We start from the raw sequence: 16,368 nt of genomic DNA, 5'->3' as shown, positions 1-16,368 counted from the left end.
TTTATATACCCCCCCTCCTGGGGCGCTGACATGCAGACACACTCAAATTAATTGCTACAAAACATCAGACGAGCTTGACGCACACATGCGCATAGTCAAACTCTTGGAAAGGAGAAGCTTGAAACAATACACATCATGCAACGTTGCACTGATGCTCGTCAGGAAGAAGAAGACAAAAGAAAAGGCAGCAAAGACAAGCGGCAAAAAACAAGTAGATCCCTTCCAACAAATCATGTTTTCATCTAAATAAAGAAGGCAAAGACAATAGACTTGGGTACCTTGGAGACCAGGAGGACTATTTCTCCATGGCAACTAGTGTGGTGTATGACAATGCCGCAGTGCCAGGGTTTGAACTGCAAAAGCTGTCTGGGAATGCGGAGATAGATGGGGAGAGAGACAGAAACTCAGAGAGTGAGACCCATGCAGGAGTGTCGGTGCGCTTGTAATGAGAACACACACTGTCACAATCCCACTGTGAGAAAAATGGAAGTTCATGACTTTCCAACTCATCGTATTTTCTTTCTATGATTCCTTAGGTCAATAAAAAGAGAAATCCTAACTAAATTTTCACACAAGGCCAGTTTATATTACAGAAAGTGCAAATCCAAATATCCTCATTTATATACATTTCCCTGGTGTTGCTATGGAGTTGTTACTCTGTTTAGCTGCTGGAAAAGCAAGGTGGTGTGGCCTTCTACAAGATTTATCATAATCGTTTGGTGTATTGTGAGGGTGACTGGGTGTGTGCAGCTGGTTCTCCTGTGGATACATGTACTGGTGTTGGTCCTATGGGGACGCGAACACCAGTACATGTGTAAGTGGGTGTTTGTGTTCAATATGCCACGTGCATTGAGTGTTTGGATAGATGACAAATACAAATAATGGGTGTGCGTCTGTTGCAACCTTTGTGAATGTGGGCAATAAAAGCAAAACAACTTGTGTGTTAAAGGCTTTTGCCTCATTGAGATTAATCTTCCATAATCTTAACTTTGCTGCTTTTTCGGGGTGTGCGTGGGGTCAGAGCGGGGATACTGTATGTCTTTTCCAAAGTGTGCACGTTTCAACAACGTCCTCTCCCATTTTTCGTTGTCAGCATCGCCCGACAACCATCAGCACGTAATCTCCTTTGTGTGTCTTTTATTTTTATTTGCAGTGTGCTTTATAGAAATTCATTACACTGTCTGCTGCCAGCGTAGGCAGAAACATATTCCCTCGGCTGAGATGAACTCTCACCCTCTTTTAATGTAAACACTGCTCACCAGTCACGTTTCTCCCATTAAGGTAAATGCCTGCATTATGTATGAATCTAGTCTCCTTAATCCAGTTGCACCATTAACCTGCACACCCAGTCTTCTCCAAGACCTCGCACAAAGACAGAACGAGAGCAGACCTTAACCCTATTCATTTGTGATAGACAACCTAAATTGAAAGCTTTAGCAAAAAACTTGATTACTTATCATGACAAATCACTCAAAATGCTTCCTTGTCTGGCGGTCGAGGAGTTTATATTTACCAGATCTGTTTTTGAGTCTCAAGTCTCAGTGACCCAAAGTGGCATTTGGCCTCCAAGCTTCAACCCCTGAAAAACCCATTGTCCCATAAGCCAAATGCTTCTGACAGATATACATTTATTCATTTCCCTCCCCCCCATTCCAGGTCTCTTTTATTCCTGATTTTTTCCTTGAAAGCTTCGCACAGATGTTGCTGTTTCTATTGTTAGTCGTCTGGTCTGTCGGCCTCGTCGGCAGCCATGCCTGTTGAAATATGGCACTTTAAGTTAAACAACTATGGTACGATTATAAAGGGTTGTGTGGCTGTCTGATGGAGACCCGTCTCACCAGCCCTGTAGGCTATCCCACATCGGCAATCTCCAGCTGGGGTTACAGGAGATGCTTTGGAGTGCGGGGGTGAGGAAGAAGTAGAGGCAGACAGGGGCTTACCTGAATCAACCTGTCGTACCTGCCCTCAGGCCTACCTGTCAACAAGCCAATAACAGTCTCTTTTGCTTTCACTCTCTGTTGCTTTTTGACTCTTCTTTTCCATCACTTCCCTTGCATATGTATCTCTTCTTACTCATTCATCTCTCTGCCCTGAATCCTCTCCGCTCCTTCGCTTTACCTCTGCTCAGACACTACAAAACGAAGAAGTCTCACCAGTGCTCATAGATCCTTCTCTATCGTTTTCTCTTCACAGCATGTTATTGGAAAGGGCTTTGGCCGCAGGGTCCAAGGTGACTATTTCTCTCGGCAACTTTTAATCCGACTCACAATGTAGCGTAAATAAACAGGATGAAAACTTAAATATTTACGTGTGAATAGGCCGATCTTTGAGAGAGGGGTTGAATTCAGGGTAAGTTTACCAAATTTACAGAAGTTCGGGCTTTGTGTTTATAGCTCCTGGCTCAGAAAGGAAAAGATAAAAGTCAAACTATTACGCATTTCTTGGCGTAATAGTTTGACTTGACGTTTCTCTTACTAAAACTTGACGTGAAACTTGACATTTCTCTTACTGAACGTCAAGGGCCACAGAGTGAGCAGGGTGATGGTGTGACTGATGCAATAATAAACCCACGCTCCTTAAAACTGCTCATCCACATGAACAGATGTGGCAGAGCTCTGTGTGACTGAGGACTAAAGCTAAGTTTAAACCCCCTGACGAAAAACTGGAGCGCTGCTGTAAAATAAAAACAGTTCTGTTAGTCTGGATGTTTTCTGTCTGCTTCGGGTTCATATGTACGTGAGTCACACACCCAAACGTGTTCGCTAAAACAACAAACCCGTTGCTTTTCAGTCTGGACGCTGAAGCCACATCTTTCTGCCTACCTCACTCCTTGCCTCTTCCTGTCTGTCTCTCTGCCCAGATGGAGATGTCAGCAGCTTGAGGAGCAGTCCCAGTCAGCCAAGTTAATCAGTCATACTTAGTTCCTTTCCTGTGCAACAAGATGCAGCATTCAGGCACGGTATCTGGTGTGATTTGTGCTGGGACTGACTGGGATGGGGACTGGGAAGCTGGTGGGACTGGTTAAATGTTTGAAATGTGAAAATCGATATATAAAAGAAAAAAATCCTCTGTGTGAGAGCATGTGTTGGGTTTTCTGAAGTGGCTACCAACACAAAAAGCAAAATAAAATTAGAAAAATCATAATTTTTTGCCATCTAGGTCAGAAAATATGGGATTCAGTGAGCGGTTCAGATTTACAGAGTACTGTGACATCACAGAGTCACACCACAGTAGAATCTCACATAATCCTGCATTTGCTGTACTTCTGAAATGAGTAGGTTAAATCTGCATCAATTACTTCAAAAGACAGATATGGTGGAAGTGGAAGGTGGAGTCAAGTGTTGAACTCCACCCCCGTAACCAGTTGCCATGAGAGGGCTGTGAAGACATGATTCAAAAGGGAGCTCATGTACTGTTTTTCTGTGGTATTTTAAATAAAACATGTCACTGATGTTTCATTTAGCTTTACGGTAATTCTGTCAATTTGTGAATAAATTCAGATATTTGTCTTCAATAAAAAATATCTCTGCTTTACATTTTATTATCATGTAAATTATATCATTTTAATACTTTCCAAGCTGCCGTGTCCAATGGACGGAGACGCTGTAACCCTGGAATAGCCTATTGTTATAAGGGTAGAGATGTTTCATTGTAGAGCAAAGGTGATTACTTCTTCTACACTCACACCAGAGGATTGCTGCAGTCCTTGACAATGGGTGAGTCTGATGCTTTTGTCAGGGTCTGTGGTTATTGTTTATCCCTTGGGATTCTCTGGCTGTTCCTGTGTTGGGCGTGGTGGCTGGTGCTGATCTGTTTGCACATTACCGTCACCTGTTTCTGATCTAGGATCTCCCTCTGCTTAAATCCAGTCCTTGCTCCTCTTGACGCTGTTTGTTTCTTCACCACAGTGGTAAATGTTGGCCAAAGGATTCACTTAGGTTCAGTTTAGTGTCATGTTCTCCTGTGTATTACTCCTCAGACTGCAGTTGTTGTTTTCTCCTTCCAGAGAAACCACAACTGGAAAGGTTTGAGTTTAAGTGAAACCCTCTGTCAAGAGAGAGGCTACTCTGCACCACCAATGCCTTGGTCGCCAACTTCCACCAAGCTTTTATACATCGTCTTAAACAGATATCAAGTACCATCCCCATGACTTAAAGGCCAGTACAACCACTCTGAAACAAAGTCTTTGTAGGAAAACCACAGACTCTGACACTCTTCTCCCATCTGGGACCCCGACCAACTTGTAGAGATTGCAGAACTCTGATTCCTGTTTCTTTTTTCTTTTTTTGTTTCCATGGCTGTTTCCATAACTACTGTTATTTACCACCTGTAAATAAAACCACTTACCTATCATCCTAAAATCTAGTGGATTTTGCGTACATACAGTGGTAACCATGGCGGCGTTAGGTTGCCCCATGCTGATTGCCGTCATCAACCAGAAAACAAAGGATCAAATGTCCTCCTTCAAGGAACACAAGGAAGCTGGGTGCCACAATACGACCACAAAGACTGGTCATATAAATTGGGCCAACATGGCTGTGATCAGCCTTTCCTCCATTTTGCTAATATTCATGATCCTCTGGGTGCTATTGGCCCATCCCTATACATGATTTCATTGGCTGGCATTAGGCTGTGTTGCCATAAATTGCTTGGCTGCAACACCTGAAAACTTTTTTTCAATTTCTAATGCTAACAAGGCAACCGTTTAGGCCATGATTCAGTTTGGCAATGCTTGACTTCACTCCATTCAAAGTCAATGGACAGGAACACAGCTGAAGCTGCCAATATATACGTGTGAACCAACTTTGTATGACTCTGCAGTGAGCGACCCTTCTCTATTGGGACCCAAACCATGCCAGCCTCTGTCCTGTCCAAAATAAAAACAAATCCACTGGATCATGTTGGTTTTCACAGCCATTTGCCTAATTATAAATCATATGACATCACTTTCTGCCACATCTCTGCAGACCAGTGCCTAAAGGTTTTGCACAACTGATCCCTTAATGTGCTTTCATCTCTATAATGAGGTGTTTGCTCACTGTAGCCCTACCATGGCATAATATTTCTCTCTAAGTGCAATCTGAATTTGTGATTTTCCACTTACCAGCTTTTCCAATAATTTGCCACCCATCACTCTATTAATAATTTCAGTTATTGTAGTAAATACCTACCATTTATGGATTGTATTAGCATCTGTATAAAAATGGTCTAGGATAGGAAATTGAAGTGCTTCAAAGCTAACAGGAGTGAGGAATCCTTTGACATGACAGGCGCACAGAAAGGGGACAACGTTTAAGAAGATGTCTGAGGTTGGTATCACACTTGGGAAAACTCTGCACCTTGAGCATCTTCCAAGGTACTATTTGTACAAACTCAGATGAACGAAATCTCTCACCAGTCAGTAACAGCATCACAGGTGTGTTTACTCACACAGACAGGTAAAGCATTTTAGAACAGACTCTTTTTTTGTTTTGTTCAGAGTATACTAGGTCCTAACAGATCTTTCATTGGAGCTTCTAAGGTAATGCGATAATACCTGCAATGCAAACAATAACACTGAGAAGAAGCTGAGAAGAACTCAGAGCTGAGATATTTATATCCACAACAAATCGACCAAAACGATGGTTTCACCCACTACGCAGTTCAAACACAGTGTTTTGCTAGAACATTTAAATGTTAGCCGCTGCTGTGCTGTGAAGGCTGCATGGTGTGGGGAAGCCCCGTCTCTCAGCGTGCGGTACAGTACCAGTGACTCACCGGGAGCTGAAAGGTCAGAGGTCGGCTGTTTTGTCACAAGCATCAAACAAACAGGCCAGGGATTTAGTGAGTCATATCCTCAGGGACAAAATGGGGCCAGTTCGGGGTGGGCTTTGTGTTTGGTAAATGCCTGTGTGCTACTTACCACCTGCAGGAGGTGACAACAGGTAGGTAAGTAGATAGAGCAGCTATTCAATGCTGCTGCTCTGTTTCTATGTGATATGTTAACGCCAGTTCTGCTTCACAGCCGGGGTGGGGGGGTACAGCAGGGAGGAATGTTTGTTTCGACTGTGAGGTCCAGTCAGATTGTTTTTCATAGGACAGTGCAGCCTAAAGCGTTACATCTTCTACGGTGAAATAAAACTTGTGATCTTGTATTGACGATGTCACAAGGTCTGCATTCCACAGTGGCAGTCTGAAGACAAAAGAGAGGACACAAACGTCTGACAGCCTCAGAGGAGAAACAGGTGGTGTGCTGTAATCTTCCGCATTGTGTTGTCATGGGCTGCATTTGATTTCAGCAACTGAGAAAAAATGTATGAAGCCTGGATTGCAACACAAAGATGCGAGTTATTTCAACAGACTTAAAGCAACACAATGGACTTCTGATCATGTTAAAATATCAGTTTAAATTTCATTTGAAGGAACATTTGCTTGCTTTTAGGACTCATCGTCATCTAAATGTAGCCATCTTCTGTCCTTGTTATCTGCAATAATCCAGCCTTCAGCAACAAAGCACTCTCACTGAATTCATCTGGTTTTGTCATTATTATCCATTAGTCAAGATTTTCTAAAATATCTTTACACTTTCCAGTTTCTGCAACTCTTCTTCTCTACAGATGTTTGGTCAGAGGATCTTTTCACATAATATTTTAATGAAGAAAATGTGCTTGGTGTCAGTGTTTTTGCTAAATTGCAAACTTTGCATGGGTGGATGGATGGATTGACATAATTGCTCCTTCATGCAAGTCTTCCTCACACAAGTCTGGAGCGATCTAGGGATTATCCGTCGGTTGCAGTCTGCAGCCGGCCTCAATGTCTAGTTCAGATTCTCATTGAGGTTGCTGGATGCCCCTGCATGTTGAATAAGAACAGAGGGATACCTTTTCATTACAAAGAGACAGCAAGCGACCCTGACCAGGTGTCCATATGTGTACACTTCAGATTGAGAACAAGTTGTTTCATTTGAGTTTCTGCGACATTTTGTCCCTCTTCTGCCTGTTCATCTTTTTCTGGACGCATCTCACGCTTCATGTAAAAGGTCAGGTCGCGCACTCCTGCTGGCGTCACTTTAAAAAGTGGGAGAAAATGACATTTAGCAAACAGCCTCCTATCATGTTCGCTGCTTTTCTGCCCATCACTATATGACTGTGGGCAAATATTCAGACTGTCACTCTGTCTGAGACAATCAGGCCCCTGATCTTTTCCCATTTAACCATAAGCTCACTGTGTCTGAAACATGTTTAATTATTACTGTATGGAATACACAACTCTCTTCCTGAATGCTTGGCAAAATAAAACAGCATTGGCAGGATTCTGTGGTTGAAAATAACCAGATCTTTCTCTCTGTGTCATTACATTATCCCGTCCTCCTCTGCTTCATTACGTAACATCCAGGCTTTGGTAACTGCTATCACCCCCACTTATCTTGCTCCACCCATCATGGAAGCACACCAGGCTGAACACACCTGTATGCTAATGGGGAGGGATAGCACGACAGCTCGGTGTGGGCAGGTGTGGAGGTGTGACGAAGGAGCAGGGATGCATGTCTCCCTGACTGGCATGCCTGCTGCTGACAATTGCAAATACAAAGCTTGGTATCTGCTCCCACATACTATATGTGGGTGTGAGGATTCTCTTTTCGTCTATTTTCTGTTTTTCTATGACTTTCACCCTTCCTACCCACCTTCTTCATCTCTTTTTCTCAACCTGCCTCCAATTCTTCGATATCTACAGAGCTCTATTCCCTTGCACTCTCACCCTTCTCCTACTGCCGTTCTCCAACGCCTGTACGCTCTTCTACCTTCTGTCCTTTTTTTGGATCTTCTCTCTACTCCCTCTCCTTTTTTCAGCAGAGTTGGGTATGATTAAATATTAACCAGTGCTCACGCAGGGTGCATTTGTGTGTCTGAGCAGGGACGCTGTAGCTGTGTAGGTTATGGGAGAGCCTCCTTTTCCTCGCTGGCTGAGCTGGAGTTATATCAGACGAGAACTCCTCTGGCTGGTTTGTGTAGGCAGCCATGGGATAGACGCTAAGGAGAATAAACCGGCTGACCCAAACACGCACACGAGTGCATAAACATGCAACAGTGCACAAATATTGTGAGAATCTACATCAATACACAGACTAATTCTCCTTCTCCTGCCCTTACAGCATCTGGCTCCCACCCCCTCCATGCATCAGAGAGAAGGGAGGCCCAAACAACCACTGTGAACTGTTTATCATCTTTATTACTTTATTACTTTTCTGAGCTTTCCCTAACCTGATTTTATTACATTGTCATCAGATGATGAGTTCTCTCATCTGCGCTCTCTACTTTTTCTCGTTCGCTTTGCCACAAATTTATCAGGATCTGTAACTGATGCATGACAGCAAAAGTGGCTGCAGACAGGAGTTTAGATTCTGTTCATCGGCTAACCACAGAGGTACAGATACAGTCTCTGTTTTCCTCCTACCTCACCATTATCATATCCTGTCCTTTGGTCCTCGTGAGAATTTTAAGTGTCTTAATGACAAAAATTTATCTTGGAGAATACAGCACCGTCGCAGTGCCACATGCCTTCAAAATAGATTTGATCATTTCAGGATCTGTATGAAAAAGTAACATTACACATTCTCCAGCTGTGCACTATACTCCAGGCTTATTTGGATTTTGTGAAGGAGCCTCTGCTGCTGATCATCCATAATATATGACAGAATTTTGCTATCAGGGTAATGGGGATAAACAGAGAGATTTGCCAGAGGCTGAATGAGAAATGTCTAGGAGGGAATACAATTCAGAAAAGACCTCAAGTCTCCTTTGTTTACCTGGATAATGGCTTGTTGCGTTACCATATCAATCACAATTCACCAGTTTGTTCTCACCTGAGACATTTCTGAATATGTTCATAATTCTTGAACCAGCACTCGGAGATGAAGTAGTTGGGCTTGTAATCAGTGGACCTTGACTGTAAATCAGATTACATTTAACGCACCGGCGGCATCCTTTTTCTCTCTCTCTCTCTCGCTTTCTCTCGGGGGCCCCTCAAAGTGTCCTACACCACGATCCTTCCCAAATGAGGTTGCTTGCATATAGATCCAGTCAGCAGCAAGGGGGAAACACATTGATTTCTCGTCAGCATCCAGCCAGGAGTGCGATGCCGGTGCAGCCGGGGGAGCATCGGTATCCCGCAGGCGTCCCGGCAGCTGCGCGCTGCGTGCTTAATGCGGCCCATTAAGGCGGATTTATGGTTCCGCGTTACACCGACGCAGAGCCTACGGCGTAGGGTACGCGGCGACGCGCACCGTACGGTGTGCGTCGCCGCGTACCCTACGGCGTAGGCTCTGCGTCGATTTAACGCAGAGGCATAATTCAGGCCGCTGAGTGGCACAGAGATTCCTCGGATATCGAGCCGGGGACACCCCTCAATTAGACAGATCGCCCCGCACCGCGTCAGCATCCGCGGCTATTTGCTCTCATTAATCAATGACACTGAAAGTTAATTTGCAAGAAGTTTGCCACGAATTAAGAGAGTTTGCAAAATCGTATTTATGACAATAATTAAAAAATAATTTTGACAATAATATGTGCAATAATATCACATGTGCAATAATATAAGATGTGCAATATCTGTCAATCTGCCAGTCTACCTCACAACACTCCACCTGCTTTTCTGCACTGTTTCTTAACTGTATATACTGTTCATATCCTGTGTTTATACATATTTTATACGTATCTTTTTGTATTCTTTATATATTTTTTTATTTCTGACTTTTCAGTCTTTTTACCCCTCCCCTACATGTGTGTGCTAAGTGTACTGCTGACAACAAAATAAGTTTCCCCACTGAGGGAGAAAATAAAGGATATCTTATCTTATCTTATCTTATCTTATCTTATCTTATCTTATCCTAGTCTACTGATAGAATTTAACAAATAGAAAATAAGAAAGCGGGGGGAAAGCGTGCAGACTAATATTATTGCAAGCCCGTGTGACTGCAGGGCTGTACACTAGAATCATGAAGCCAACAAAGTAAAACAGTTTGTCTTTTTTTTTTTTTTCTCTCACACAGAGCTGAGTGAGAGCATATGCTTTCAAACAGGCAAGACGGACTCTGTTGCTTACATTAGTTATTGTGAACGCTGGACATGATTTGCACTCTCGCCTCTCATTCACTGCCAAACAGCCATCAGCGCTGCCTCAGGAAGCTCCAAATAAGGGCAGGAAAATGGAAACCCACCGGAATAGGTCCTTATGTAGTCACGACCTTATATGGCACGGCGGAGCCGAGCTTTCCGGCAGCAGCATAGCCTGCTGCACAGATGGGAAATCCAAATCAAATCTACGGGGCGACCGGGAGAGAGCAAGAATTATGCTGCTGTCTGGCGGAGCCGTCCGGCTATGAAGATACATCGATCCGGGGCAGATGAAGACCGGCGTTGTCTTCGCAATTTACTGCAAGGGCTTAATATAAATTCTCTCCTCTCTGTTTTCCCCCAGGCCGGCGTCATGTGTCCTCCGCTGCAGTGCCTAAATATGGGCTTCCTCTACTCCAAATATGGACATCTACGTCACAGAGGAGTGTATATAAGGAGCAGGGAAACCTCGCAGCTCAGAGAGAGCCCTGAGAGCCCATAAGAGCAACTATTAGAGCAGAGAGAGCGATAGACACACACATAGAACTCCCGATGAGAGAAATATCACACGAAACAGTAAAAAGTCAATTCAAAACAACATCCATCCAAGATTGGATAAATAATTTACAACTAAAAATCAAAATTGATCTGATGATTAATTTTGATTGATCTTAGGGAATGAGTTAAAGAGACAAATTAGATTTTCTTTTTAACTGAAAAAGACAAGTGGATTTTTTCTCATCTCTGAGAGGAAAAGGAAAACAACAGGACAACTGGAGAGCAACTGTCAGGAAGGCAGAAAACAAGTGTCTTCCACCACGGCATCAGCAGAAGTGTTGAGCGCTCCCTGAGCCACCTGCGAGGCTCTGCTCTGTCAGCGCACGCCCAGCCTCCTCCAGTCTGCACCAGCCGCCAGCGCAGCTCCAGCCCTGCAGCTTCAGCACCAGCAGAGGATGGCTGCAGCCAAGACCGAGATGATCCTCCCAGCTCTGCAGATCTCCGAGCCCCTGAGCTTTCCTCACTCCCCACTGGATAACTACCCCAAGCTGGAGGAGGTGATGATGCTCAGCTCTGCAGGAACCCCCTTCCTCACTGCCTCCGCACCCGAAGGTGCAGGCTTTGGCTCCGGGGAGCCAGGAGAGCAGTATGACCACCTTGCTGGAGGTAAGACATTTGCTTCTTTTTTAATCTTTTTTTCATCTGTGCTTGATGCAAATCAAACAGACTTTCAATCAATTTTACTGTGAAATAATAAACCCAGAAAGTTTTAAAATGTTTTATTAGAAATATACCTCGTTTGTTTTTTTTCTTATATGTTGTTATCCATCTGTATAAAGTAATGATATAACTGTAGCTATTTTATTATCATATTTTGGTACATGTCTTTGCTCTTACAAACTACAAATAAGTTAAGTTTGATTGCAAATGGTGCAATAATCCCAAAGCATTATAAAGACAAACAACAAAAGGGATAATTTTTGAATGCAATTTACTAATAGCTCTAAACAGTCCAACATTGCTCGGTCACCACATGCTTCTAGACTCTCCTCCTCCTCGATTCAAATTGCATTCGGAAAAACCAGCTGAGCTGCAGTTTCAGTAATCAATTGCCTCTGGCTCTGATGGGCTTGAAGAATCTATGTGTTTGCATGTGTGGGTGTGCTTGTTCAATACAGGAAGACAGAACATGAAAGAAATAGTGAGCAGATGAAAATGTCAGTCCAGAAAGCTTTCACAGCAACTTGTTGGGAAGTCGAGGGGATACTTTTAGAGTTGAAGGGGAAAGATTTTAGCTGGAGAGTTCTCTGTGTGTGGGCATCTGATTGAGCTGTAACAGGGAAGAGGGGTCTGTCCTCCACACACAGGACACCTCCTACTCTGGATATTGACAGTTTAATTAATGTCTTTCAATTCTCTGTGCTCCCTGCAGATACGTTACCTGATATCACTTTCAACTGTGAGAAGCCAGTTGGGGAGCAGACATTCTCCACCCAGAGGCTGCCCCCATTATCCTACACTGGCCGCTTCACCCTTGAACCTGCCACCACCTGCAGTAACAGCCTCTGGGCAGAACCTATCTTGGGTCTGTTCAGTAATCTGATGGGCAGCGTTGCCCCCAGCTCCAGCTCTGCCTCCACTGCCTCACAGACCAGCCTGTCCTCCTCTGCATCTGTCCCATCCTCCACTTCCTCCTCTTCTTCCTCCTCATCTCAGAGCTCCAGTCTCAGCTCCTCAATTCACCACAGTGAGCCCAACCCAATCTACTCGGCCGCTCCAACCTACTCCAGCTCCAACTCTGACATCTTCCCAGACCAGAGCCAGGCTTTTCCCACTTCGACTGGAGGGATGCAGTACCCACCCCCAGCCTACCCCAACGGAAAGACCTGCAACACAAGTTTCCCCGTGCCCATGATTCCTGACTATCTCTTCCCCCAGCAGCAGGGCGAGATCAGCCTGGTGCCCCCTGACCAAAAGCCCTTCCAGAGTCAGTCAAGCCAGCCTTCTCTTACTCCCCTGTCCACCATCAAGGCCTTTGCCACCCAGACGGGTTCCCAGGACTTAAAAAGTGTCTACCAGTCCCAGCTGATTAAACCCAGCCGCATGCGCAAGTACCCCACCAGGCCAAGCAAGACACCCCCACACGAAAGGCCGTATGCTTGCCCTGTGGAGACTTGCGACCGTCGCTTCTCGCGGTCCGATGAGCTGACACGTCACATCCGCATCCACACAGGTCAAAAACCCTTCCAGTGCCGCATCTGCATGCGTAACTTCAGTCGCAGCGACCACTTGACAACGCACATCCGCACTCACACTGGGGAGAAGCCCTTCGCCTGTGAAATCTGCGGACGCAAGTTTGCCCGCAGTGACGAGAGGAAAAGACACACAAAGATCCATCTACGGCAGAAGGACAAGAAAGCAGAAAAGACAGGAGCTACGGTGGTGACAGCAGCGCCTGTATCAGCTGCCTCACCTGCCTCCAGCTACCCGTCTCCAATCACTTCCTACCCCTCTCCAGTTTCTTCTTATCCCTCTCCAGTCACCTCCTGCTACTCCTCTCCAGTTCACACTTCCTACCCATCTCCTTCCATTGCCACCACCTATCCATCAGTGTCCATGTCGAACACCTTTCAATCCCAAGTCGCCTCGTCCTTCCCTTCCTCAGTTGCATCCAACATCTACAGCTCTCCGGTCCAAACCCCACTTTCAGACATGCAGACCACTCTTTCCCCAAGGACAATCGAGATCTGCTAAAAAAGAGAAAAACATTTTTATAGACTCTCTGCATCTCTCCTTCCATTTGTTTTTTTATTTTATCTTTATTTTTTGAGGGAAAAGAAATCAGCATCAAAAGGACTTTGTTTTATTTCCTCCAAAAAGCACTTTTATGCTCCCTGTGCAGTGTCAGGCGAATCTTGAGATTCACCTGAAAGAGACAAAAAGACACATGTCAAGGACGGGGCAAAGACAATACAATATAAAAAGGGATTTTTTTTTTCCTGTCTGTAATACAAATGCAGCACTTCAAATGCATAAGGGACTCGAGATGTAGAGAGTAGAAAATGGCACTGGCGGGTCTGTGCTATTAGGTACACGTAAACCAAGAGACAAACAGATTGCCAGCAGTTAGTGCTGAAGCACGATCATCCTTGCAGGCACTCAGACAAAAGACATTGAATGATATACATAAGCTATCATATATGTATATTGTACATGTGCCATGTTTTGTTTTTAAATCATTCTTTGGTACCACTGATGTGAACAATTATTTGCATATTTGCATTGTATTATCTGAAGTGAGCAGGGCCATATTTTCTACATACTTTCTCTATTATGTAGTGATGATGCTGTGATTCGTTTTTGACATTGTTTGAAAAAAAAGCACTTAAGTATTCAAGCATGAGTAAGAGTGATGTTACTTTCTGTTTGTAAATATCATCAACTGGTACTATCTCTTTCTCTCTTTCTCACATGTGACATATCGCTCGGTTATATGGAAAAACAGAGAAATGAAAAAAACAAAACAAACAAAGAAAAAAAAAATTGATAAACCTTAACAAGACAACGCTCCCGTTATTTGGTGCCTTTTGTGAAGCCTTGCTGATGTTGTGACTCGGCTGAGCGTGAGAGAGGATGCACTGCATCTCGCCTTAAGGTTTGAGGGAATATTTTTGTTGCAGAATGTAAGACGTATTCAGAGGGAGGAAAAGGGATGAGTTATGAGGGCACCGCTTCATTTTATCAGAATGTAAGCAAAAAAAGGAGAGAAATTATAAAGTATATTTTTGTAAAAAAAACTAAATAAAAAAAAACAAAAGAAATAAGAAATAAGAAAAAGGAAAAGGAAAAAAAGCAACAATAAAAGTGTAAATATCCACATCTTCAAGAGCTGGAATGATGAAGTTACCTACTGAGTAGGCATGGGATTCTTTTGTATGTTATATACATGCAGTTCATTATTTTGTGGTTATCTTTATTTTGTATTTGTGTTTGTTAAAAAAAGTGACTGTTCCTGGCTTCTAAACACATTGAATGCGCTTAACTGCCAATAGGATATTTGGTGTACAAGATATCCTCTCAGAAATGAAATATAAATAAAAATATTACTATATATATATAAAAATACATATAGTGATCTGTTTTCATACTTTGTTTGATTCAGTGTTTTTAAGTGTTTCCATTGGCACCTCAGGCCACGAGCGACATCTTCTTCCCTGCATTACATCTCACCCTTCACACTGAACATCACATCTTCCATCATCTTCCATGTAAATTGTTTGCAGATTATCAGTGGATTTATACCATAACGTCACATCAGAGAGAGCTAAGCTTTAATTAAAGGAAAATGTGGAAGACTCGGTCTTAAAATGGAAATTATTTCAATCTTCATTTTTCTCCACAGAATCCTTTTATTAGTGATAACACCAGTGCACGACTCCCATGCCTATAAACACTGAAGATGAGGAATTCTTATCTAGATCCAACTTGCTCTTGAAGATATTAAGCTTCTATAAATTTTTATTTCATTTTGATTTAATTATATTATCACAGCCTTTACTGTTGAGAAAGCACGCTTACAGCAATTTGATGTTGTAGGAAAACTGGCAATTGCGCTGGAGAAATGGCGTTTGCATGGTGCTTAGAAAAGCACTGGGATTTTCTCACGGGGTACAGGTGAAGTCCATCACATACACCAGTAATTGCCCTCTTTTGCACAAATGGTTGGCGAGATGCTGTCACCTCTGAGTGAACGAGCTGTAACGTCTACTTGATTAATATCCACGGAGGTTAGTGTGAACTGTTGCATGTGAGCAGCAGAGCGGACTCACCCCGAAGGTTTAAATTCTATTTCTTGTATAAGCAAAGAGCGTAATAACAGCTTCCTCACACCATCTTTATTCATCCGCAGCTGTTCCCAAGGCAAGGAATTCTTGCTTCATGTTTGAGTATGGAAGTAAGACAACTTGTTTTCTTTTTTGGCAATGTAGACACAAACCCTCTTCTTCAACTTTGGGGTAATTTTGTGTTGTGAAATGAGTAAACCACAACACTCACAAATGCAAACACAGCTAAAATAGAAAGCAGGAAAACATGTGGACGAGAATGATGGAGGGAAAGGGAGAATAATTAAGGTAATTGGTCTCCTGATCCCAAATTTCCAAACGGAGTCTGATGAGTTGCCTGCGTTAGCACCAGTGTGAGCTCACACGCACGCGCATATATGCAGGCATCAGATTACAGTGCACATGCTGGCTGTCTGTGGACACATTATAATATAGTTCCATCTGCATGGTGCTGATGTACGAGCTTATAAATGCGTGAAATCTGCAGCATTATCAGCCTTCGTCCTTCTCGATATCCTTGATTAAAGTTCGGTATCCTTGGGAAAGAGACGTACTTGGACAACATCCTCACATCTGTTGACACAGTGTGAGTGCATGTGTAACAGACATCCACGACAACACAGATACAAATGGGGGGAAAAAATAAGAATAACAACACAATTCAACATTAGCTTCTCTTTTATAAATATTTGAAATTCACACATAGGATCTGCTGGAGCGCATCACACAAGCACAAATCAGCATTGAGGTTAGATAAATCGTTTTGATGTTTAAATTATGATGTTCCTCACTCAGATGCAGAGCTGGCTTTTTGGGGGGAAATCTTAAAACTCCTTGTGTGGCTTAAAACAAAAAATCTGTCATGTCCTGTCATTGTTTATGGCATTATTTTGGTGTCTGGCAGCAAATAAAGAGCCATTCAGCAGCTTTTGCAT

The 16,368-nt window shown here is 43.3% G+C and overlaps 1 protein-coding gene across 1 annotated transcript; it reads left to right on the top strand.

Moving 5' to 3' along the window:
- The first annotated feature begins 10,558 nt into the window (after positions 1 to 10,558).
- egr1 (early growth response 1) lies at positions 10,559 to 14,716 on the top strand. The gene is made up of 2 exons (XM_061725121.1): positions 10,559 to 11,255; positions 12,022 to 14,716. Exons 1-2 carry the CDS (start codon positions 11,045 to 11,047, stop codon positions 13,341 to 13,343), a joined length of 1,533 nt encoding a protein of 510 aa, XP_061581105.1. The 5' UTR covers positions 10,559 to 11,044; the 3' UTR covers positions 13,344 to 14,716.
- The last annotated feature ends 1,652 nt before the right edge of the window (positions 14,717 to 16,368 follow it).

The sequence above is a fragment of the Cololabis saira genome, chromosome 7 (assembly GCF_033807715.1).
Source record: "Cololabis saira isolate AMF1-May2022 chromosome 7, fColSai1.1, whole genome shotgun sequence".
NCBI classification, from domain to species: Eukaryota; Metazoa; Chordata; class Actinopteri; order Beloniformes; family Belonidae; genus Cololabis; species Cololabis saira.
The sequence above is the reverse complement of the archived record's forward strand: the minus strand, read 5'-3'. Positions and strand labels throughout refer to the sequence as shown.

Coding starts and splice junctions, on each gene's coding strand:
- egr1 (XM_061725121.1), top strand. CDS start 11,045: ATGGCTGCAGCCAAGACCGAGATGATCCTCCCAGCTCTGCAGATCTCC. Junction 11,256..12,021: donor GTATGACCACCTTGCTGGAG/GTAAGACATTTG, acceptor TGCTCCCTGCAG/ATACGTTACCTGATATCACT.